Source organism: Aulostomus chinensis, chromosome 16 (assembly GCF_037954235.1).
Source record: "Aulostomus chinensis isolate RoL2024-O1b breed Wild chromosome 16, RoL_Achi_v1.0, whole genome shotgun sequence".
Taxonomy (NCBI): Eukaryota; Metazoa; Chordata; class Actinopteri; order Syngnathiformes; family Aulostomidae; genus Aulostomus; species Aulostomus chinensis.
Genome location: NC_141335.1, coordinates 3,603,020 through 3,628,540, shown reverse-complemented (window position 1 = coordinate 3,628,540; position 25,521 = coordinate 3,603,020). Strand labels below are relative to the sequence as shown.

At 45.7% G+C, this 25,521-nt stretch overlaps 1 protein-coding gene across 4 annotated transcripts in view; it reads right to left on the bottom strand.

Annotated features, from left to right (window-relative positions):
- LOC147247169 (echinoderm microtubule-associated protein-like 6) overlaps positions 1-25,521 on the bottom strand; it is a 55,655-nt gene that overhangs the window by 15,590 nt on the left and 14,544 nt on the right. For 2 of the 4 annotated variants that reach the window (XM_086180352.1, XM_086180353.1), the window contains exons 2-29: positions 23,984-24,143; positions 19,799-19,897; positions 19,596-19,664; positions 19,241-19,426; positions 19,023-19,158; positions 15,613-15,686; positions 14,518-14,645; positions 13,743-13,880; positions 13,503-13,644; positions 12,681-12,795; positions 11,336-11,548; positions 11,074-11,241; positions 10,829-10,935; positions 9,021-9,139; positions 8,206-8,392; positions 7,136-7,241; positions 6,549-6,642; positions 6,105-6,205; positions 5,417-5,619; positions 4,606-4,717; positions 3,311-3,438; positions 2,753-2,894; positions 2,386-2,538; positions 1,934-2,065; positions 1,528-1,616; positions 1,176-1,352; positions 654-888; positions 390-516 (exon numbers count right to left, since the gene is read on the bottom strand). In XM_086180352.1, coding sequence (XP_086036478.1) covers positions 390-516; positions 654-888; positions 1,176-1,352; positions 1,528-1,616; positions 1,934-2,065; positions 2,386-2,538; positions 2,753-2,894; positions 3,311-3,438; positions 4,606-4,717; positions 5,417-5,619; positions 6,105-6,205; positions 6,549-6,642; positions 7,136-7,241; positions 8,206-8,392; positions 9,021-9,139; positions 10,829-10,935; positions 11,074-11,241; positions 11,336-11,548; positions 12,681-12,795; positions 13,503-13,644; positions 13,743-13,880; positions 14,518-14,645; positions 15,613-15,686; positions 19,023-19,158; positions 19,241-19,426; positions 19,596-19,664; positions 19,799-19,897; positions 23,984-24,143 — 3,840 coding nt within the window. Of the gene's footprint in view, positions 1-389; positions 517-653; positions 889-1,175; positions 1,353-1,527; positions 1,617-1,933; positions 2,066-2,385; positions 2,539-2,752; positions 2,895-3,310; positions 3,439-4,605; positions 4,718-5,416; positions 5,620-6,104; positions 6,206-6,548; positions 6,643-7,135; positions 7,242-8,205; positions 8,393-9,020; positions 9,140-10,828; positions 10,936-11,073; positions 11,242-11,335; positions 11,549-12,680; positions 12,796-13,502; positions 13,645-13,742; positions 13,881-14,517; positions 14,646-15,612; positions 15,687-18,219; positions 18,271-19,022; positions 19,159-19,240; positions 19,427-19,595; positions 19,665-19,798; positions 19,898-23,983; positions 24,144-25,521 lie in introns of those variants that run through there. The other 2 variants (XM_086180354.1, XM_086180355.1) reach the window with 2 other exon arrangements.

Here is a 25,521-nt window from a genome sequence, read left to right as displayed (position 1 = left end):
ATACACATGAACACGCACACACGAGGGGAAATGACATTATTACATTATGAAAGTGACCTTATTCTCTAAATTACTTGATAACAACCTCACAATTTGCTCCATGAACACAGCCCCGGGTGGCAAACAGGAAAAATAAATACAAAATCTCTCGGCACAGCAGTTTCACAGAGTTGAAAGCTGCACCAGGAACAACAATACAACACTAACACAACACACACTGTCTCTGCTACTTAAGAGAATGACTGACATTAATCACCTTCTGCTGTAATACAACCATTAAATCTCACTATATCACTTTTAAGAGAGATGAGGCTTCAAGGAACAAACTTAAGTGTGTGTGTGTGTGTGTGTGTGTGTGTGTGTGTGCGCGCGCGCGTGTGTGTGTATACCTCTCTTCAGCGGACAGCTCTTTCAGCTGTTGATGAGGTTTGGTTCCCCTCATCTCTCTGATGCTGACTGCATACATTTTAGTGGTGTAATCAATCACCTTCTCCGAGGCAACGTCACTGTCATAACCTAGACACACACACACACACACACACACACACACACACACACACACACACACACACACACACACAGATATATGTAAACATAAAGAGCAGGGAAATTCAAAATCGAAGGGCAAAATCAGCACCAACAGAGAAACCCACCACCGTCCTCCTCAATGTCATCATCAGACTCCTCGCTGTCCACAGGCGGCCGATTATCACGAAACAAAGGCCCCTCCCCCTCTCCACTGGCCCCACCTCCTTGCTCTCTTGTCCAGATCATCAGAGCGGTGTCAGCGCCACCCACAGTTAAAAGGGCGGAGTCGTCCTGAGCCCAGCGGACGTTGGTCACCTGAGCGCTGTGGCCCACGTAACGTTTAAAACGGGCGTATTGACCCTGGAGGGAGAGCAGAGATACAACGGAAACGACAGTTCACTGTTTTGAAAAATGCGACTGACACAGAAACACTGAGAGCTACATCGACCCTTAATGCAACTCCTGTCTTTCCCTGCTTCAACACTACAACTTCAGTTTGTTACGGTGCCTTTTCACCGGATAGATTTTAAACTTTTTAAACCTCAATCAAGGCGTTTACGTTTACAGTGATATTATTTCACCATTGGCGCTGTTTTTGACCATGAGGTGTGGTCCCGAGTGTGTGTGTGTGTATGTGTGTGTCGTACTCTAACAGGGTAGCTGAACAGTTTGAGGAAGCCAAAGTCGTCTCCAGTGGCGAGCAGTGTTCGGTCTCTAGTGAGCGACGTGGCGTTGATGTCAGTGATGTCGCTGTGCGTCGGCCAGATCCCCTCACAGCTCGAACCCAACACACAGGTCCAGCTGGACCACTCGACCCGCTCCAGCTAGACACAACACCACGGCAGAGAGACAGAAAAACGGAAGCACGTCAACATACATACGGTATATCAAGCACAACAGGACAAATGATGTAAAACGGTTTCGGTTGGTATGGGAAGTCTTCCATGCGTACATAAATGAAGGTACGAGATGACAGTGTTGACGCAGCCACACACTGACCTCAGAGTTTCTGATGGTTTGTCTTCTTCCTCGAGGGGCTTCGAAGAAAAGTTGCTCTTTGGCTCCTGTGTTCACCTGCAGCAATTTACCTGTAACACACACACACACACACACACACACACACACACACACACACACACACACACGCAGAAAGAAAGAAATGAGGAACAAAATGAACAACGTAAAAATGAAAAAATTTCATGAAGTTACTGCTTCACAGTGAAACCAAAGACTAATAAAAAGTAAACGAAACAAATACATAAATACATCAAACATTCTGTTAACTGAGATAACATCTGTTTATGTTGGTAAGAATACACTGATATTGATGACACTCAGACACTTTATTACCTGCTTACACACTTCTTACAAATACAATGTACAGTTAGTTAAAATAGGACATTACCGCGCACGTCCCAGTCGATGTGCGTGATGTAACTGGATGGGCCTTTGCAGATCCCCACTCTCTTACTGCTCAGCACATTGTAGATGTCCACGAAGCTGTCGTGTGACGCCACCGCCAGGTACTTACCAGTGTCTGCAAGTGTGGCAACAACTGTGTCAGAATACAAAGAAGTTCTGTTACATCTATAAGAGTGTGTGTGTGTGTGTGTGTGTGTGTGTGTGTGTGTGTGTGTGTGTGTGTGTGTGTGTGTGTGTGTGTGTGTGTGAGATGGTCATTGTCGGGGCATTTCTGAGGCAAGTTGGCTTCTGATTTAATGAAAGGCCTGTCAACTGCAGGTATTTGTCTCATGTATTTGTCTCATGTCCACAACGACTATGTAATATACCTGCCAGACGCTGGAGGATTTAAGGATACTACCTGACTATCAAGTGTAGTACTACGTGAAGGATCACCTGGGGTGAAGCGGATGTCAGATATTGCATCACGACGATGGTGGAAGCTCAATAGATCCTCCAGCGTGTCAGCGTTCACCACCAACACACCGCCATCACTCAGACCCACAGCCAGCGCCTTCCCGTCAGGGGAGAAGGCACAGCAGCGGCCGCCTGGAACACACACACACACACACACACACACACACACACACACACACACACACACAAACACACGTTCATAACCATTAGAAACTGCAGTCAGTGACATCACACATTCTGCTTTGTCATTGAACCAGGAATCAGTGGCATCGTGAGGTGGTGTGTAGGAATTTTAGGTGTATGTACAAAAACATCCAAAAACATGCAGCCTGGTCCTTTATCCCACCTCTCTTCAGCTTGCGGACCGCCACCATGCGGTGATTGGCTGATGTCTCCCACAGACGCAGGGTTTTATCATCGCTGACAGTGGCACAGACAGGGAGCAGGGGGTGCGGGGCCAGACCCCAAACCTCCCCCTCCATATGACCCTGCACACACACACACACACACACACACACACACACACACACACACACACACACACAAATACATATAAACAGTAATATCTACTGACATGATACAGTCTGTACACGTATGCTTCTCACTATTTTCTTCATATCCTCCAAGAGGAGACATTTTGGTTGATCCTAACTCTCTGAGACACCGTAAAAATGTAGGCATCAGACTTTAGAACTGAGTTTATGTTCAATCTAATGTGAGGAGTTACGAAACACAACATGTCACTGAATGTCCTCACAAAGACAGATCTTCAAATGGGTGTGCATCGATCTGCAGCAGACAGCTCTTCTCACCATGGCAACAGCTGCTGAACCAGACTACCAGACATTTCAAAAATCTCTGAGGAACAAACACGCACATACAGAAACACTCTCAGAATCCCCACCTGCACCAGCAGGGTCATGGGTCCAGTCTTGTCAATCTCCAGGACTTCACCATTTTTGGTTCCCACCAGGATGTGACCATGACCCAGAGTGATCGCCCTGATGGACGGGTTGTCTTCCAGCAGCAGGCCTGCGCACACACACACACACACACACAGAGTTAGGATCAATGTGGATCTGTTTAGCACCATAACTGTCATTTCATTCCTTGCATCTTTAGTGAAACAAGATTCATACGTTGCTCATACAAATGTAATGTAAGACCACTTGGTGAAGTGTGTCCGATATTTCTGTTTCTGCTCCCCAAGCCCTGAGGATGAAATTGAGGTATTAAGCTCCTACATGCTCCACTACGCTCACCAGCTAATCACTAATGTCTACTTCACAAAATACATTTTTAGCCCCGATTTTCCCACTCGCTGATCATCATTGAGCACATTGACAAAAGCCCCGGATCAAAGACAAATCAGAGCTCACTTGGCGATTAGAAAGCCGCCCAGAGGTTTGGTGACGCATCACCAGCACTCCAGATATCTATTGGATTAAATATTATTGAGGGTGCAAGCCGTGGAGAGGGAGGAATGGGTTGCGTGTCCAAAAGGAGCTGCTATTCAGGCATACGCATTTGCTAGTTCTGAGCAGTACTGAGCAAGTATTGTACAGGAGCTTTTTAGAGGCCTGCTCTCCGATGACAGCTGCCTGCTGGTATCAAAAACCCCACTATGAGGCTATAAAGCTCCATAAATCCAAGTGGGAGTGGCAAAAATTAAACTATTCTACATCTTAATAGACAGATAATACATATAGTATTTAAATTCAAAAAATAAAAGCTCACAAAGTTAGAAAGTGGGCACTGAGCTTGGACTGTTTTGCAAAATACTATTTCCCAAGACCAGAATGACAAAAGTGTGTTGCACCATGTGGCCACCTGATGGCAGTGTTGGATAGAAGAGGATCCGGTGTACGCGACAACTCCTCCAACGAGCAGGAAAGACACATCATCACCCAAACAGAGCTTAGCGTTAGTTCAGACAGGCCACAAGCCAAGCTCAGACTACAACCCTGCTAATCCAGCTGTTCCAAGCCAGACCAGTCCAGTTGAAGACCCAGAGATCTCCTTCCACACATTTAATTGGCTCAGTTGATCCTCTTCCTCTCACTCAGTTTCTGGATTGTGTTGAATGTATAGAGGATATTTTGTGCGTTCCTCACTTCCTCAGACGGAGGTTTGACAGTTCAGACTTGGTTTTAGGTTCAGCTTGGATACTGGATCAGGCTAGGCTGAGGATGATTTTACCTTTGGAGCCTGGGGAGAGTGCTGCTCTCTTGATCGCGTACGTCTTCAGGCAGCGGTCGAACATGTCATCCCACAGCTCCACTACACCATCCTTCCCGCCTGTCACAAAGCCCTAAAGGAACATTCATTTCAAGGAGTTATAAATACTTAATGATAAATCAATAAGTGCCAAGAAGACATTTGTCAGCTGGCACCGAAGCGACAGTAACTCTGGAAACGCAAGCTAATAGGTCCTTCCTGTCAGTCTTGACATTTCCCAACAGATCCTGTAAATATGGTCTAAATGACAACCAGATCCAGCCAAAAACAGGAGGAGAAGCAGACACTAGGATCAAGTTATTCAGGAATTATGTTGGACATGAGCTTGACAGGGAGTTTTGTGGGTTTAAAGGAGTTTTTTTTTTTTTTGTTAAAGCTCCAGTCAGTCAGTTGATTGGTTTATTTTCCTGTAAATCCTGTTATATAAACAGTCGTGCAGCGAGATAAGAGAGTTAAAAACCATGAACAGTAGAAAGGGAGGGAAAAACAGATGGAGGATGTAATGAGTTGTGTGCTTATTCCTACATTTAGCATTCAGGTTTTCAGCCTGTGTTCTCCTTTACACACACACACACACACACACACACACACACACACACACACACACACACACACACACACACACACACACACTGATTTACATTTAGTTTCCTCGAGATTTACCCTCAGATTTAAACATTGTTTTTCCCCAGTTGCACCAACTGTCCCGTTACCTGGTCTTTTATGTGGTTTGTGTTCAGAGGCGGTTGAAGTCAAACCCTGTCCTCCTCACCTTGTCCAGAGAGAACATGGCAAACACTGGCCCATCGTGAGCTTTGACGGTTTTCAGCAGCAGCGGTTCTTTCCAGATGTAAACGTCTCCATTAGAGGCACCAGAGAAGACAAGTGCCTCGCTTCGGCCGTAACACACGGACATCATAGTCTCCGGCCGGCCCACGCTCCTGAACACCCCACGCCTGAAGGTCAGACCGCCACCTGGAGGACAGACCTCAATCAGATGAGTGATGGCTGACTTTTACCAAGACGTTCGGGAAAATGTAGCGGGGGATAAACAAAAACAGAAATAGTGGAATATTAAATGTCAGGCGGTGTGAATCCAGTTACGCAAAAAGCAAAATTGTTTAGATATTAATTATGGGAAATAAATTGGATTATTCTTGGTTTTGCGCAGGATTAAAGGTCACAGACGTCACACAGGACGCTTTCAAATTCACTCCGATTTTCTTTCAGGATGCTGGCTGCCGCACCTGAAAAAGGTCAGCAACGTACATAAATGTCAATTCTTTTATGGTGCTAATGGTGAATTCAAAGGAATACAAATACCATAAGCAAAATTCTGCATGGGGGCAGGAAAACTACATTCGAGAGGTATTCCAAAAGTTATTGCCATGAAATGCAACTTAACATCCTCCTCTAGGTTCTCATCTCGTTGTTTGGATGAACACCTGTACAGTTTTTACCTGCATGCTGCCAGAACTTGATGTGTTTGATTCCCACAGTGACCAGCTTGTCCATCACCATGGGATTACACTTCACCACAAATATTTTCTCCTTATGACCCCTGCAGAAAACACACAGTTACACCCAGTGAGAATAGTGATCCCTGGATTTGACTGTTCCAAAACTCTTAATGCTCACAGGACTTCAAATCAACAGCAGGAAAGTGGAAAACACGAGGTGTTGTAGAGTAAAAAGGTTTAACGGCTTTACTGGCAGTTGTACACCTACTACGACAGACGTAGTAATTAAATGTGGTCATAGGTTAGCTGAGTTGTGGCGTCACTATTTATGATTTGTAATAGCAGCAGTTTAATTCAGTATATCGATCTCACAGTAGTTTTGCTGTAGTTTACCACAGCAGTTGACAGTAGGTTAGAAGTATTTGCTGTGGTTCATTGCAGTACCTGGCAGTAGCAAGTTTCTCTCCTCTCTTCCAGTCCCAGACGACAATTGAATGTCCATCGTCGACTCCAACTGAGACGAGGCTCTTCCCATCAGCTGAATCAGAAATACAGAGAGGAGATGTGTCAACAGCCGCTTTTGTGCGGTAGCGCGCAGATTATAAATAATAAAATGAAGTTGTTGTTAGTTCAACTCAGTGGTAAATAGACAAGCACATCCACTTGTTGCTAGGATCTACATCATCTGATACTACCCCAGCACCTCCACCACAGGTGCTAAATCAGGAAGGAAACACTGTTTACTATTATTCCCTCAAGGCTTTGCAAAGATGAATAATGGCCTGAAAAGTGTTTTTGCCGAACATTATAATGTTCTAAGTATAAATCCAATGTGACATTGTAGGACAGTACAGACAGTACTGGTTGGAGTCCCATCTTTTATATGTTCCGTCTGCTCCGGGTTGGTTCTAGTTCTATCATGGGTTGTTTAACATTATGTGCAGCACTTGAGTGCACCTGAAAAGACCCGGACATGATCAGAATTCAAGTGGCACCGCTCAAGAAGCTGAAGGGAGTTGAACTGAGGGTACCTGAGAAGTCCAGAGCGCTCACTCCTCTCTGGTGAAATCCTCTCAGCAAAGAAAGACACTTCAGGGTCTGAATGTCCCACACATGGATAGCCGGGTCCCTCCCCACCTGCACACACACGCTCAATCAGGAGTCTCCAGGAAGACCACGGTTAAAAAGCATCTGATGCCTGACGACAGTTTTATTGAGTTCAAATGTCAAGCGATGACAGAACAGAGCAAGAAATTAGACAAGTGAGAAAGCAGAGGAGGGCACGTCAATATGGAAACCATCACTATTATCAGCTGGCGCGACACTGACCAGCAAGCCTGAGCCGATCACTAGCCTTCCTTGGCAAGTCAGTGGCCTTCCTAGCTGAGTCCCATGGGTCATGGTCATTCCCCAACTTGTCACTCATTGGTCATGAGCATTTTCTAGCTAGTGCGAATGCACTATAAGGCTAGTCACCTGAACTACCAGGTTAGTCACCAGGACTTCAAGGCACAATCATCCAGAGGCTATAGACCTTTACGCTTCAAATTACCAGCAGCATTCACAGGTTAGCTGCCCACACTGCCTGGCTAATCACTAGCCTCCATTGGCTAATTACTAGCATTCCTAAGCTAATCAGTATCACTTCAAACTTACGCTACCGAGATGCTGGACGTTTCTGGCTTTCCTTGCCATCTTAAGCTCGTCACTCGCACTGTGAGGCTAGCCAGGAGCATTCCTGGGTCAACTGTTAGTGTTCCCAGGCCAGTCAGTTGCACTCTGGAACTACTGAGACAAAACAAGAGTTTTTGTCCATGTGGAAAATTTGCACTCCAAGAAGCACTGATTTAGCAAACGTGACACTGATTTGATCCTTCGGGGAGTCAGGCCACCCCGATCAGTTAACTCATGGACATCTCCCCCTCCCGTCCTGGTCCATACATCAACTTGCTCAGCCCTGCTGTCTCTTCCTCACATTTGTAAATGTCTAACTCCTGCGAGTGAGTGGTGGAAACACAGACACAATCACATGTCTTGTCAGGTCTTATTTCACCTGCCTCGATCCAAAGGCCTAATACAGTGTGTACACGCGTGTGTGCACCTGTCCTGTAGCGGCGTAGTCCTTCAGTGGGTGGATGCTGAGGCTCAGGATGTCATCATCATGGCCGAGGTAGAAGCGTTGGCTGTGCAGTTGCCGGTTGTAAACTACGCCCACTGCCGCCACGTGGTACAACACCTCTCCCCCCTGAGTGTAGAACAGGTTGTTCCTGCAGTCGTAGCCACGGTACCTGTGAACAAATCATTCAGAACGCTTTAGTGGGAATGAATTTCTAGATTTGATAAGTCCCTGTTAATGTTTAGTACAGGAAGAAAACCAGGCATGGCTCGACAGGTGTTTGTGTTGGAGGAGAGTTGATGGAGTCCAGGAAATGGTTGGTGGGAATCAGTCAGGAATGCTAGCAAAGCAGAGCTCTCTGATGCCTGCCTATTTTCTCTCTCTCTTTCTTATCATTCTGCCTTCTTACACTCATAGTGTGGCTGCAGCAGGCGGCTGTTTTCAGAGAAAAAGGTCTAAAAAGCCACTGTACACCACCTCTTTAGCACACAGCTCGTGGTACATTTAACAGCTAAGGTATATAGTAGATAGAATGTAGATATTTCCATCAGGAGTTGGTTGTGAGAAAAACAGTGCATTAAAATTACAGACAAACTACAGATCAGGTCAAAAAATTGAACAATTTGAATTTAAGCAGAACTAGTGCAACTCAGCACTGACATATAGTTCATATGTGTGTGTCATCAACATTATGCGAGACACACATTTAACCTTCTTCCCTGTATTTCAGCTCGTAAGACGTGAACCTGCTGTCGCATTCACATAAAGAAGTTTTACACATGAGCAGACTGGTGCGTTACCCGTGCACAAACTGCAGCCGGAGTCCTTGCTCCGGACCTCTTTGTCTCTTTAAAGATCCGACTTGCTGTTTTTTTTCCCTGCTTTGCTGTCGCAGCTGAGGCAAGTCTTCTTTATACACCTACGAGAAGAGAGACACACACACACACACATGCGCGCACACACACACACACACACACACACATTTCTTCATCAAATGTGTAATGTGGAACAGTAAAAACAAAATACTGACAATCAACCACTTCTTGCAGTCTTTCCAGGGCTGCACCTGCGGGCGATGCCGGTCAGAACAGGTCATTAAAATCTAAAGGGTTTTCCCTGCCACCGAGATCTCATCAGGATCGGCTTGAAAACTTGATCCACACGTCTCTTTCAGATCTTATGACTTTTTCATGAGCTTCCTGCTGCTGAAATATGTCTACTGAATTCTCCCTCAGGAAGCATCCAGGAGGAGTGTACCAGGTGCGGTTCAGTGGCAGACTGTTGATTTCTGGGTCTTTTTTTGTGTGTGTGTGTGTGTGTGTTGTTGCTCATGTTGTGTTTTCACTCTCTCACTGTGGGCTTATTTTTCACCACACTGCAGTCACTTATGCATCTCTGGTGCCCAATAGATCATATCCATACAAAGATTTAACATTGCAGGTCGAAAAGATCACAATCACAAATTTAATGTTAGATTCGGTCATTTCTCCCCGGGCTGGTTCAGAGGGTGAAGCGGCTGCCCTCTTAGATAATCTGACATCGAATACATACGGATTGTCGAAGCGAATTCAGTGACAACTGCAGCACAAAAATCTGTCCCTGAGCCTGCGTGTTGGATAGAAACTGAACACTTTCAGTTGAGAATATTCCTGCTGATTTTTCATGCAAATTATTCTGTTGAGGCTGAGTCGGCGTGATTCAGCCATCTGAGAGTTTCATCACGGGAGACTTTCCTCCCAGGAGGTTGGGAGCTGACTGGCAGCGCTCCACTTGAGTCTTCACGCCACTTACAAAACTGAATATTTCTGCAGTCGCAGAGGATCAGCACAGTCAAGACCAGGCTGTTTAACTGTGCCTGGAATTCAAACGCCGTCTTTTCTCCATATCTTTGCCTGTTGTCAGTTTGATAAAAATATACAAAACATTTTATCCATGCCATCTCGACTGTGCGACTGAACCAAACGTTGATGTTTGAGGCCTGACCTTTGACAACCTCTGCATAGAAGGTGCAGCAGTGAATGAGGATAATTGATTACACCTGAACAATTGAGAAAAAAGAAAGGAGAAACTGCAGAGAAGGAGGAAGGGAAGAAAAGACTGAGAAAATGTGCAGAAAAAGAGGAAAAAATTCTCAGACTGGCAGACCAAGGATATGCAAACACAATTATGTTAGTAGCTGATTTCAAGTTTTCCTAGACTTTACAATTACATGTACAGCAACACAGACACACATGTACTCACTCTCTCCATCACACACACACACACACACTCACACACACACACACACACACACACACGCACACACACACACACACACACACACACTCTATCTCAAAGCAGCACGTTGTTGCAACTCTGGTGCCAACTAGCGAACAGTAGTCAAAGAAACCCATGCCAGGCAGCAGCTGGCGGTGGAGATAAGGCGTGTTTTAGCATTTCCATGGCAACCAGATAGAGCCCTAGTGCATTCTGAGGAAATTCAAAGGAAGATGGAATACAGCTCTCAGCAGCAAGGATACACACAACCAGCACCGCTGCGGTCCAACTAGCGAAGCAGCTGCCAAGCTGAGAGCTCCTCAACTGGATCACCATGGATCGATGGACCTACCTGTCTGTCGTAGTTGATCTGTGTTTCCTGCTCGATGTCGGAATCAAGCTCTGGGACATCAGACAGGTCGCTGTCTGACTCCTCACTGTTGGAGTCGCCGTGACTGTCTGTGGAAAACAAACGAGCCCAATTTCACACAAGTTTACCAAACTACTGATTTACCAGAGAAGACCTGGAGCAACTGACGACAAGCCTGAAAGGAAAGACTTTCAGAGTGCCTCTACTCAACTACCCTGCGTTCCTACCCAGTACGTTGATGTCCAGCCCTCCGTTCAGAACTGTTTCTGGCTGAAACCTCCATTGGAAGAGGGCATGGTCTGCTCCCCCTGTGGTCAGCACCCACTGCATGTCATGTGACCAGCGGACATTGGTCACATGGGCCGAGTGCCCGATGTACTTCTTGAATTTGGCTCCTTTGAGGAAAACAGACAAGGAAAATTGACAAAATAAATAATCAAGATAAAGACATTAACGTATAAAAGACAGCAGATAAATCAAGATAAAGACCTTTCCTGAGGCAGGGGAAGCGGTAGAGCTTTACCAGGCCGGAGTCGTCTCCAGTAACCAGCACCGCAGCAGTGTGATTGGCATCCACGGCATTAATCTCACTTGTTTCTGAGTATTTTGGCCAGATGCCGCTGACCTCTGAGCCCAGAACGCTGCTCCACGTCGACCAGTGCTGACCTTTCACCTCCTCCTTACTGAGGACTGGCTTCCCCACTGGAGGAGGAGAAAGAACAAAGACTGTTTATTAAAATATCTTCCCTTCTCCATGCCTAGGAAATACATGTTCCTGTACTGGAGCACGGCTTCGTCTGTCTGTAGATGCTGATAAAAACAGCATATCTGCACATTCTTATCAATAGCAATCAATTGCACACAAGGAGAAAAGATGGAAGGAACTGTATGGATGTGCAGATTCTAATCTTCCATGCTGAAATCGGTTCCTGGTCAAAGCCGGTTTCGTATTTCATTCTTATTATGGTCGGCAATATGGCGATTTAATGTATTTAAAACATAAAATAGTTGTGTCAGCGTCGTGCTTTGGTTTCTCCTGGCAAAAAGTGGTCAAAAAAGTCCTCACACACATTGATTCTTATTAAATTCTTATTACAGCTGTTTCAAAGCAGCTTATATTGCACTCACCTGTAGAAAAGGTGCTGTGTGTATGGCTCTAAGATTAGACAACTGTGTCATTGCACAGTAAAACATAACACAACCAGCAATCCACAACAATACGCGCAATAGATGGTATTAGTACCAATACTTACATGTAAACCTACATAACCAATCAATGTGAAACACCGTAAACGGCTGTAACTCAACTGGATGGAGCCCACGCCAAACCTACGATAAAGACGCGGCTGAACAACCGTCCTTCAGATTCCTTCCAGAGCGATTTGATGAACGAGAGAAACACTGACAGCCAAACTCCATTTGAATTTACGTCATGTTCAACACGGCAGCTGACATTGCGGGGAGAGACATCTTTGAAGTTATTAAAAAAAAAAAAAAAAGACTGTCTGCCAATTTGTTGTGTATGGAGTCTAACAAAAGATCAAAAACATCCCCGTCTACAGCGCTGCATCCCCACCCTCAGAGACACTGAGGCGCAGCAGGTATTCTTCCAGGAGAGGATGGGACGGGAGCTTCTTTATCTCTTATTCTGTCATCAAATTCAGATGTGACAGGAGAAACGTTCTAGGAGTGGAATGGGAGTTCCTTTAGGGTTTACAGGGTTTTTTGTAATGATCACATCTGATGATTGCCTCGAGAAAGAAACAAAATTGTGGATGTATAATTTAGAAACCCGAGTAAAAAAAAATGCATCTGAAACGAGGTGAAGACTCACTGGGCATTCGGTAGAAGAGGCGTTCTCCAGCTCCGTCGTTGGTCTGCAGGATTTTGCCGTCCAGGGTCCAGTCCAGGTGTGTGATGAAACTTGTGGATTTGCTGCATTCTCCCACCTGAGAGGGATGCAACAGTCCAATGAAATCTGACAGCAAAGGCGTGGCGGATGTTGCACCCCGCCTTCATCCTCCTGATATTGAATCACAAGGCACAGTCTCCGTGACCACTGATCTGGGTGGCGGCGCGTATGGCAGGGCGACACGCTGACCAACACAACAGCGTCAAAGTAATGATAGCGAGATTAAATTACCCCGAAAACAGCCTCAGGCTCACAGGGGCAAACTAGGCAAAGGCTGTTGTACACAAAGGGAAAGAACTGGCATGCTTGACTCAAGCGCCTTTAGTATATGACGAGGGCCGTTCCAAAAAAACAGCGCTGGTAAGGTTGAATCCTCGAACAAATCTCACTGTTACACTGAGGGATGAAACCTGCCCGCTGTTTTGCTGCTGTGCGACAGTAAAATCATGACATCTCACAATGGCTGTCGCGTCGAAAAATGTCTCAGACTGACTCGTTTCCTGGGCTGCCTTCATACTGATTTACTCTCTGGTCTGCGCTGTAATTGTTATTGTTTATTTGTGGAGTTTTAATTTGCAAAACAGTCTTTGTTATTGCTCAAAGTAGCAAGACGCAACCTGAACGTCCAGCAGCCAGATTATTCATCATCAGGTGTTGGGATGACAAACGGGCAGATTTCTGATTCCGAAAACCAACTCGTGGGAGAAATCTCCAGTCTTCCTGCCAGCACAACTTGAGTCCTACCTTTTTGTATCTCTGAGCAACCGCATAGATGTCCACCAGTCCATCATTGGAGCCAACAGCCAGGTACGAACCATCTGGAGAAAACTTCATCTCATGGATCACCTCCTTTCTGTCCTTGATGTGAACGACCTCCGTCATATCCCTGAGGTGGGAAAAAAATATCCTGTTTATGCTGCGTTACAATAAAGCACGAATAAATCCGATATAACAAAGACTTGCTGAGTTGTGTTTGTGCGTCACCTGACTCTCAGCACCGTGAAGGAGCCGTCCTTCATGCCCAGAGCCAGCTGGGATCCGTCCACGCTGAAGGCCACGCTCCGCACGGCCTCCTCCATGTTACAGCGAGCGATGAGGGCGTGATCCACCAGACTCCACAGCCTGACACACACATGACTTGCACCTTGTGACTCACACTCATTTCCTGGAGACGTTACACATCCTTGACCCTAACAGCTGTATTGTCATGAAAACAAAATCGGTAAATAACGTGCAGCATTGGCAGGGAAAAAAAAAAAAACGGAAAAATAAGGGATGATCAGCAGCACGGCGCAGGCACTGCTTAGTCAAAAATCCAAACTTCAGTTTGCTTCAATGTGCTTACAAATTGGTGCATAATTGTATTAAAAATATAAAACAAAGATGTTTGGATGTCCGTTCATTAGCCATCCTCAACATTTCATTTCCCTGATCTGTTACATAAAACCCACTTTGGTCCAGTCCATTTATCCTCCTCTGGGACTCTTGCTGTCATTAGATTATTTTTGGAATCTTTGTAACCTCAAATATAAAAGCAAAGCAAGTGAGGACAGAGAACAGCAGTGGCGGTCAGCACACAGCTGCATCCGTCTTTGTTTTTACGGCTGCGCTCCTCATTATCACCTGGCTAACTCTGCTCAAATATAATTGGTCCCACAGGAACCTTCTCCAACACTGACAGTTTGCTGATGTGCTGGAAATCAGCTCCCCCCTCCTAGTCATGCACTGGGCAGCTGCTCATGCGTGTGCCTGCACCGACCTGACGGAGCGGTCATCACTGCCGGTGACAGCCAGAGGTTTTTTGGGGTGAATGTCCAACGCCCAGAGTTCTCCCTCGCTGTGTCCCTGCATGATCAGCAGCGGTTTGTCTCGATCTCTCACCATCACCTGCACCCATACAAACAGATGCAGGCCTCGCTAACGTCATGCCCTGGTGTTTTCTCACATGTGGTGGCTTCAGACTTGTTTTAACACGCAACCTGGGCTACTGGACTGTTGAAATGTCAGTGGTGAAAGAGTATCCACAGCCTTTGTAAGCTTTAAAGTACAAATGTAACAACGTGAATGTACCCAATCGAAAGTAAAACTCACAAATCAAAAGCCCCACTTAGAGTAAAGTGCATTGTATTAGCGGGAAAATGTAGTTTAACACATAAACTTCCCTCAGCACACAAAAAAAGGATTTGATATTGTGTGAGAAGCAAGTTGTAGCTGCTACAGGCGGAGCCACTTTGAGCTAGCCGACTTAGCACGCAGATAGCTAGCTTTGCTATCTTGCGTTTGCTAGCTTAAATTACAGTAGCTAGTTTCAACTAGAGTACGTTAAATAGCCTCCATTGAGCTACATTAATAAACCTATACTCACCAGTCTAAACTACTTCAGCCACTTTGAACCAGGCGACTTTATATAACCTTCAGTCAGCTGTTTTTTTTCTTCTTCTTATGCTTAACTGTTTTACTTACTTGCCTACAGTTAGCTGCATTTTCTTGTAGCTGGCTCACAAGTTTGATCTACTCTATGCAGTTTGCCACATTATTCCTGGGAGGGCAGTATTTTTTTTTTTTAGTCATTGTGAAGACAAAACACACAAACTAAGTCCAAGCACAGCAATATTCAAGTGTCAAAGGATTGTTTGTACCTATATATAAAAAAAAATCAGTTAAAACATAGGTAAATCAAACCCCCCGATCATAAAACTGTAATATACTATAACATACTACCACATAATGAGCATTTTACAAAGGTGTTCCCTCCAAAATAAAACTAAAGAAATTCTCTAAAAACCTGTCTCCGCAGGGGGGGGACCAGCATGGGGCCGGACTTTGTTTCACCATAATTTGTTTTCTTCCTCACCTCAAAGATCTCACTGTCTTGCGTTCCTGCCAGGATGCGGTCAGCTCGCCAGCAAACGCTACGAATGGACAGACCTGCGGAAGGAAGAGGACAACCAGGAGATTTATGCAGGGAAGAGGAGAAACCAGGCACATCGACAATAAAAACTGTCTCAGTCTATGGGGGGAGAAAGCTGTGAGGGAACACCAAAATAAAACAGGGAGAGAGAGGAGGAAAGATGTAAGGTGCTAAGCTGAGGAGAGAGTGATGGCAAAGGAGAACAACAGCAGGAAGGGAAGACAGGGAAGACAGAAATGGGTTTGGAGAGGGAAAGGATAAAGACACGATTAAAAGAAAGAAGATAAATAAAAGATGAGGAGAAAAAGAAGAGTGCAAATATTGAGTGACGGAGGAGAAAAGAACTGTTTAAATCCAGGAGAATTTCCTTAATATTCACACATATTAAGAAATATAACAATGTATGTCGTGTATTTTGAGGAAATGTAACTCTTAAATGGACATTTGCAGGCTAATAATATATTAGCATTAAAACAAATCTCAAAATATATGTTATTAATATATTATGAGATTTGTTTTCCATTACAAATTCAGCGGAAAACACTGCACATCGAACACAGAAACGGCTGAATAGCTGAATTGTATTCACTACAGTGAAGGTTGTGGTAAAATGGTGAAATAAAATGCTACATTCGAGCGCCTCTGAGTCCAAACTATCTGAACTACTTTGTGCTCTTTTTTTGTGATGGCAAAATAAATCGGTTTGGTGGTGAATGCAGAGACGACGGCCTGTGTCATTGCAGGGCGAGTGCTGAATTCACTAGAACAGGAGCAGGTACGGCCTCCTCTTATTTTACTCCGTAACGTCCGGCCTCACTGTCAGCTCTTAACAGCAATCCAATCTGAAACTCAGTTAACTGAGATGCTCAACGGCCCGGGTCAGCGTATGATGCTTCCTGTAACTTTGTTAGAACTTCCTCCCCAGAGGTTCACAAGCCAACACAACCCGACACCAGACAAGTTTATAAATATGATCATGATTGAGGACGTTTCCTTCAGGGTATCTGCACAGGATTGGAAGACGTCTGACCAGTTAAAACAGTCGTATCGGTGGCGTCTCTGTCCCGGCTGCCCCGGGTATCACCGGCGGATGTTAAACTTCTTCCTTGTCACAACGACTTAAACCCGATAGCCTTTAAAATACTAGAGCGCAAAAGATGGAGTTAACGCGTCAGCGAGGGCACGGAGAGAAAAGATGAAGCCAGCAATGCGTTCACGTCAACGCCACATGATATCGTACCGCGCGCATCAACAACGTCCAAGTGGAAACCGATGATCACGGTTATTGAATGTTAGCGCTGCAAGATCCTCTTGACCTTTATTTTTTTTTTACGTACAGGTGTGCTAATCTTGACATCACAACTTTACGACAGAATTTGGGTAAAAAATTCCTTTGACGCGTAATTTGGTCGAATTCGGTCCCATTTTTCTCCACATCTTACTTGAGATGTCAGAGGAGCAAAATAAGGAGGACGCATCCTCCATGTTCCATGAGTCACAGAATGACAGTCTGTCCAGTGAATGTTTGACCTGCTGCTGGTCGCAGGTGACCTCCGAGCCTACTGGGCTTCCTCCGGCGGGCAACAAGTTTATCGAGAGCACTCTTTAAGTCCATCCAAAAGTGTCAGCTGTCAGTCTGGACCCGGAGCACGAATGTTCAGCTTAGAGAGGAGCGAGAGAGTGCCTTCTTTCCTGGGTTGAAAGGAAGAGTGACACTGCACCCTGAACTTTCTCTAAAGCTCTTTGTGAGGTAAAGAAATTCATCAAACCCGCCCTTTCCAAAACGCCACCGTCTCCAGCTCTGACAGATAACAAACGCGCCACCTCCCTCCCTTCCTCCGTTCCCAAAAATCCTCATCGGGGAGACCTAAAAAAGGAGGCCAGGGGCTTAATGGCTCACAAATATTTTCCTCAAGGAATTCATCTCCTGCTGCAGGATGACATTTAGGAGCGGAAAGAGAGGGGCTGGAATATTCACCACCACCTCTGGGTTTTTCTAAAAATCAGGTCAGCTCCCAGACCGACAGGAGACAGTCAATAGTAAACATTTACACCTCTGCCCATTACTGAAAACCTCAGCTTCACAAGACTGACATCGGGACCTGCAGACTCGGACGCAGAACGCAAAGCGAATAACTGTGTCGTCAACTCAACAGCGCTTCACACATCGATCTATGGAACCACTCAAATACTGTGAGAAGGAAAAGAGCCGACGTTTATTTCACTCTCAGAATGTGACAACACAAAAGCTGCCTAACTTTCAAATGGGATATTTCAAAACGACCTTTTCTCATCTCTTCATCGCTCCACTCTGTCTCAGGGAGGCGGAGGGGCGTCGACGGGATGGAGGGGTGGGGGTGGGGGGGGTTGCCTTCACGGTGATATTTGGCCTCAGTGGGTTAAATTAGGTTTGAAGAGAAGGTTTTAAGATTGTTGGGAGGTGTTGGGAGAGATGGAAAGGCCAGAGCTCTCATTAACAGGAAAGGTCTCTACGAGTTTAAAGGTCTCATACAACAGAAGCTTCATCCTCTTTCAGTGAAATGGACTCACACAGATAGACGCCACAAAGCGGCTGAGTTCTTGACTACTTTTGCAGGGGTTCTAACCAAAAAAAAAAAAAAAGAGTTAGGCATCAAAATGAATGATTTTTAGATTCTAGTAGCTTGAAATTAAGACTAAACAATGTCAAAATGTAACAGGTGAATATGATTTTGTTAGAAAGGAGAGCTGATATTTTTGAATGTTGCCGTGTCACAGAGGATTAAAGTTGTCCATGGGGAGCTCACCAGTGTGGGGGTCCTATTTTATTTTCTACGGCTCTGAATTTTGCAAGAACAGCGGTGAAACACACTCTCACACCCAACTCTTCTCATACAAATGTTGTAAATACTTCAAAGTAACTGAGATGCTGAAGGCAAACTATCAGCGCAACCCTCGTTAAAGGAGCATAACAACTTTTGGGGAGGTATGTTTGTTGTCATCCCACCAACCTGTGGTGCGTTGACGCTGAAGCTGCCAGTCTCCTGGTTTGTTTAACTGTTTTGTTAAATTGGTTGTGAATTACTCCTTTTTACACGCACGTTTAAATTGATTCCAGTAGAAACATGATAGATAAATACACAAATATTTTGCAGGCGTGAGTGGAATCGCCTCACTGTTGTGTCTGTGTGCATCAGAGGGTTGAATTTAGTTTTATGAGGGGCTTTAGGGGGTATTTAAAACATCCAGATGTATTCTGAAGTAGCCCAAGAGTATTGTGATGTTACTCTGGGCCTCACTGTCTGACTATAACTGCATGTCCATCGTGATGAAATGAATTTGAAAACTCAACAACTTGTAGTCTCGCAGCGCACCTTTGTATCCCTGCTCGGTCTCTCGCAGGTCGATCTTGGTGATGGCCTTGAAGTCGACGTCCCACAGGCGGATGCAGCCATCCCTGCCTCCTGTGGCGAAACCCTCCTCACACGAGTACATGCTGAAGATACCAGCCTGCACACGAAAACCACGGGGAAGGAGGTTAGAGGACTCAACCGCAGCTCTCCCAGATGAAGCTGAGGCAGCTGAGACTCACCCCGTGGGCAGCCTGAACTGTCCTGATCAGGTTGAGTCCTTTCCACACATAAATGTCCCCGTTGAGCGCCCCAGAGTAGGTGATGTCGTCTTTAGCCGACGCCACGCAAAGGATGGTCTGCAAGTCACCCATCTTCCCAAATATTCCACGCTTTGGTGTGAGAGCATTTCCACACAAGGACCAGAACTGCAGACACAGAGCGGGAAGACATGGACGATAGTTCATCATCTCCGAAACAGGAAGCTTTCCCCTCTCAGCCATGGAACGTGGAGTCTTGTTTGTCGTGTGAGTTCATCCTGACCACTGATCTGCAACAGAATTCTCTGGTTGTCCTCATAATTAAATATCATGTTACCTTGATGTGTTTGACTCCGCAGCTCACCAGACGATTCTGTTGAAATGGATCCCAGCAAATGTCAAAGATCTGGAGGGGAGAGGAGGTGTTCAGTCTTTGCAACACACACGAACAAGCACACGCACGCACACACACACAAACACACACACACACACACACACACACACACACACACACACACACACACACACACACAGTCTCACCCGGTCTGAGTGTCCCGTGGCTGTTGCTAGGACTTTCCCTTTCTTCCACTCCCAGACACACACCGTGTTCTTGGCGTCCAGGCCGACGGAGGCTAGCCGCTACAGAGGAGGACGAAGGTAAACAGAGACGGAAGGCAACTTTATTTGAGTAGCACTGATTTCATACATGAGTACTTTACATACTGCACACATTAAAAGAACAGTAGAAGCACTGGAGGGTTCAAAGTATGTTTCTCTTCTGCTGATGGATCTGAAATGAGAAACCTCTGTTGACTGAGTTCTGAAGTGAGAGGAAGTGAACGACAAGGACGTGGCAGTCCATGGCAGGACCAACACATAGAGACAGACAACCATTGGCTCTCCCAGCCACTCCTATGGTCAATTTAGAGTCTGGATTAACCTGGTCCCTCTTGATGTCTTTGGACTGTGGGAGGAAGCCGGAGTACTGGAGAGAACCCACACAGGAACAGGGAGAACATGGAGACTCACACAGAAAGACCCCGTGCTGCAGCCAGGGTTCCACCCACAACCTTCTTGATGGGGGCCACAGTGAGGACCACTGCTCCACCGTACTGCTTTTTGAAAAGCATTTTTTTAAAAATATTTTTTGCAGGGACTGATATGAGGGAGTGGTAACAGAGAAGTCCAATGTTAAAAGACTACAACCTTGAGACTTGAGGCTGAAGACCATCTGGAAAACACATCCCTATCACATGGAATATGTGGGACATACAGATGGAGGGAAAGAGTTAAGGATGTTGGGCTCCAAATAGCCGAGACAGAGACAAATACAGGTCAGACACACCTGAGACCAAGAGATGAAACAGAACCCTGCAGTGTCTCCGGGTGAGACTAAATTAAATGAAGAGGCTGGCTGCTGCTCTGTATCAGAGGTGGGAAGTTACAGTAACAACCGCCTCTCCTTTGGAAAAACAAACAAATCCAAAGAACTGCAGGAGCCAATCTCACCTTGTGTTATTGCTCACACAAACAACCTCTGTGTTTGCCCCCTCAGCGCTCCAGTAGGGGAATATCCTGCAACCCAATCCCATGAGGCCCAGCGGTGGCATGCTAGCGGTCAGAGGCGGCAGCTACCAATCTTTCTAGCCTGCCCACACCAGAAGAATGTGCAGCTGATGCTATGAAGCGGCCAAAGACGCGACGTAATGAGTTACTATGGCTGGAAGGACTTGTTCTCACCGTTGATTATATCTTTTGAAGACAACAGTTGTTGTTGTTGTTTTTTGATAATCCAGAAAACGATTATTTGAAAATATCAGAAAATGGTGAAAAACCACAACTTTCCAAATGTCTCTGTTAGTTCCAGTCCAACGTCCAGAGAGGAACAGAGTCAATCCAGGCTAAAGAAACAACATCCACTCATACGTTTTGTTCGTCTCACCCTGTAATATTGTTGGCAAACTTTTGACACTGTAAGTGAATATAAATGACACCAAAGTATTGATTATGAGCGTAGTTGAGGAGGCCTCGCTGCAGTCGCTGACTCAGGAGGGTCGTGTCATCAGCCGCTGCGTGCAAGACGTTTTCCCTGTTCTGGAATTCATCTGGTATTAATCTAACGAATGAAGACTTTTCTTTGGATTCCCTCGGTAGTCCACTTCCATAATAAACCAGCTCCAACCAGTGCCTGAACACCTGATTCATTATTTGAAGGGATTTATGATTGTTTGATTGATTCTGCGTTTACTGTGATTTATTCAGGGTTTTAAAGTCAGAGACCGAAGTCCCCGCCAGAAGCAAAAACTGCCGACACAACAGCATGAATCATGAACGAATTAGAGTGGGGCGGTAGAGATTACCATTTTATTCGTTAGTTTTCAGTAAAAGCATAAAAAAAAAAACCCACAGCCAGCCAAAAGTAGCAATATTCTATCAGCAATGACAGCCATTTTAAATCTGTTTTACTGGCTAATGTTGGCGTGCGTGTGGCGCTCGGGGTTGAGCTGCAGCTGCGGGAATGCAGCGTGAAAGGAGGTCAACCGTCTTTCACTTTTGTTAACACTTGGATGTTGTTCAAAAAGTATTTCAACGTTTACTTTTTCTTCACTATTTGTGGAGTAAATTGTCGAATAAATTACATTTTTAATGTTTTTTTTTCTTAAACATCTGTAATCAGTTAATTTATAACTGTGCTGTTGGGATGCAAGAATTTTCATTGCAGTAAAAAAAAAAAAAGAGGAGGAAGAAGAAGAAGAGACTAACAGTGTTTAGAAAAGTGACAAAAACAAGCTAGAAAACACTTGAAACACACGTAAAATGATCTCTGGGACCCCGGCACGCTGGAGATCAGGCCCGGCTCAACGCTGCAAGCATTAAGGAGCAAGAAATACCGCAGGACCTGTCACAGGGAGCGCGACCTTTGACCGCCAAAACGTTTTCAGGTCAGTGAGAAATGTGACTTGTCCATCTGAAAACTTTATGCCCACAGCTGTTGCCAGTGTTGAGGCATGAGGTTGATCCTGTAACCACAAGGCGGCGCTGTGACAAATGTGCCCCAGTATTTGATGGGTTCCTTGACACACACGCCTTCACCAAATTTGGTGAACACTGAAGAGTTTTAGTCCAACCCTGCCGACAAACGCCAACCATCGCTTCCTCGGCGGGGATGGAAATGCTTAGGAACTTCTTGTGGCTCAGAAAGTTTTAGCTATGTTCTTTTTAACTAATCCTGTTTATTTATGTCTCTTTTTTTTTTTAAACATTTTTTTTCACAGTTATCCATTTATCAAAGTCAGCGATTTATTCATATTTTTAACTGGCCTACATGCAAGCAACAACAACAACAACAACAACAAAAAAACAACAACCCCAAAACAAAACAAGGTCTAACGATAAGATTGTTTTTGCTTTGAGGTGAGAAGAAGAAGAACGCAGTTAAAAGGAACCAGCCGTCCGCCTCCAGACTGAAACTCTGACACACTGAGCAGACTGAAGCACTGAGAGACTCAGGAAAACTCGCCTACTCACAGCCATTTATATTCATTTTACATTCTCCTTTCTGACGGCGCTCTGAGCTGCTTTTCACTCCAACAGGTTGACTGATGCAGGTTGGGTCTCTGTGACGCGGACTCAGAAGATGTGACACGGTCGTGATGGATCAGATGTCACCAGCTGCGGTCAGGAGCAGGAAGGGAGAGCGTCGTCATCGTCCCCCCCCAACCTCCTGTGTCCTCCAGTCAACCCCAATTAGACCTCAGCACCTGGTGTTTCTCCTCATCCCAGATATGTTTGATCAAAAGTTTTTTTGTTTTTTTTTTCCAACCAAATACGTTTCTGATGATCAGTTGGACATTTCAACGTTGTCAACGCCAAAGATCCCAAGTTCAGTTCATGTCTGGTTGAGCTTAGGCCGATAAAACAAGCGTGAAGCAGCGAGTCAGCGATGGGACTTGAGGTGCCTCACTGTGCAACGTCACAGTAGTCTGATGAAACAAAATTTTGTCCTCTGCACCCGTTTGATGCTCTACAGACCAGCTCCAGGAACAGCTCCAGGACCAGCTCTACAACCAGCGCTACGACCAGCTCTAGGGCCTGTAGCCCCCCTGGTCGGGAGCTCCAGTGGGAGTAACATACATGTTGGGGGAACCCAGAAAATCCACAGGGGGAAGGAGCAGACTCCAGACTGAAAGGACCTGGGGAGGCTGGATTTCCAACCTGGGATCTTGCTGTGTGAAGCATTGAGCCACTGAACAAAGATGATCGGCTTTGTCACTTAAACCTTGAAGAGAAACTGAAAACCACCACTGTAGTTCATTACGAACACACAACGTTAGTAGGAGAAATCCATTGGACACGTTTGGTAGGCAACCTTAGGCGAACGTAAGCTGATGTTATGCTAATTTCACAGGCAGGTCGACGTGTTTCTGCTGCTGTGAATCCTAAGAGGTGGTCAGGGACCAGCCTTTCTAGAGGAAGCAGACAGCAACTTTGTGTTTCAAACAGATCCAAGGTCTGCTGGGAGGATGAAGGTGAAGTCGTGGCAGTTTCAATCAGCATCGCTACGACAACTGGTTCACTAAGGGGCACTCTATGCTGTGGAAAATGAAAGTGTACTTGCTTCATTTGAGGCCGACGTTACTTCTAAGGACAGGGATCATCAGGCAGAGACCCTGCGGGGTGAATCAGACTCGTGTGTGTTAGCAATGAGTCACACATGAACCTCACCTGTCCGTCAGCGCTGAAGGTGAGACAGGCGATGCCGTGTGTGTGTCCATCACGGAGCAGCGAGACAGTCTGGGCGGTGAAAGAGTCCCACACACACACATAAGGATCCTTCCCCACCTGTCCCGTCGCCACCAGGGAGCGTTCCGGGTGCAACGCCAGGCTGGGGGGGGGGGGGGGGGGGGGGGACAGGAGGGACAGGGAGGAAAGATGGAAGACACCATTTACCTTTGGCCACGTGTATCTAAATATTAATAAATCAAATGATTTCCCGATTTTACTGAAATCAAAATGTATGTTAACGTCAGCAAACATAGGATTGTTCATGTTAACACCGTCACACACAGTACAACACACTCCAGGGTCACAGTTGTCTCCCAAAACAACAGGCTTATTCACCAGATCCTCTTAAAGTGATACTTCGCGCCGTCAGGAGTTTCAACTACTCACAAATAACCATCTCAAGCGCGCAACAACATTTTTTTCCCCCTTCCTGCCTCACTTCTTTTGTGACTCTGGAATGCGGGAAGACCCAGCTACGTATATTTAGCTGGAAGCTAATTGTGACTGATGGCTTACAAGAGCTGCAGCAACAAAACAACAGCAAAACCGCCCCAAAAAAACCCAACCGTCTGCTAACATTCACGACGGCGTTAAGAGCCACCGGCTGGCGATTTCATTGGAACCGAGTGGCTTATGCCAACTCCTGTTCATTCACAGCTTTTAGCTCAAATCCAAGTGTTTCTTGATTACTCAGCATACGGTGTGATAAAGAAGACAAGAGCTGAACTGTATTATGCACCTTGGAGTCTGTAAATGGGCTGTTTTGCTGTCGTTAGCCATCCGTCACTGTTAGCTCCAAGCTAAGCTAAGTCTGCATCCCTCCCATCTTTGCTCGAGGTGTGGTTTACAGCTACAGTTGGCAGCTGTTTCAGAGAAAAAGTACTTTACACCAGCTGCTCGGCACCACACGTCAAATAGACACAGATATCCACTGGTGAAACATTTAGCAGCTAAAGAGGCAGACATTCCCCTCAGGAGTTGGTGGCGAGCCGAGCTGAATGAGAGAGAATATTAGTCTAACGTTCACCAGATGGACAGAAAATAAATGACCTTGTTGCTCCATAAATTCTGGATGTAGAGTGAAGCAGCTATTTATCGTCAAAGCTGAGGGTGCGCCAGTGTTGCAAGTTTCAGTCGAGCCCGAAAGAGCCAACTGTTTACAAACCTCGCTCCCCTCGCCGGCTCGCTCGTTCACAGGTCAGCGTGTGTTCTCTTTGACAAAGGGAGAGCTATAAATACACAGGCAGCTCAATGGCATCATTATCAACACACAGTCTCCTCCTCGCTCTGTTGATGGCGTAATGATCCTGATGCTTCAAGTTCCCCTGTGTGTGTGTGTGTGTTTGTGTGTGTGTTTGTGTGTGCGTGTGTTTGTGTTTGTGTGTGTGTGTGTGTGTGTGTGTGTGTGTGTGTGCCCTTTACTTCTCTGTCGCTTCAAAGAGGAACATCTCTGAAAATAACGTAACATGGGAAACACC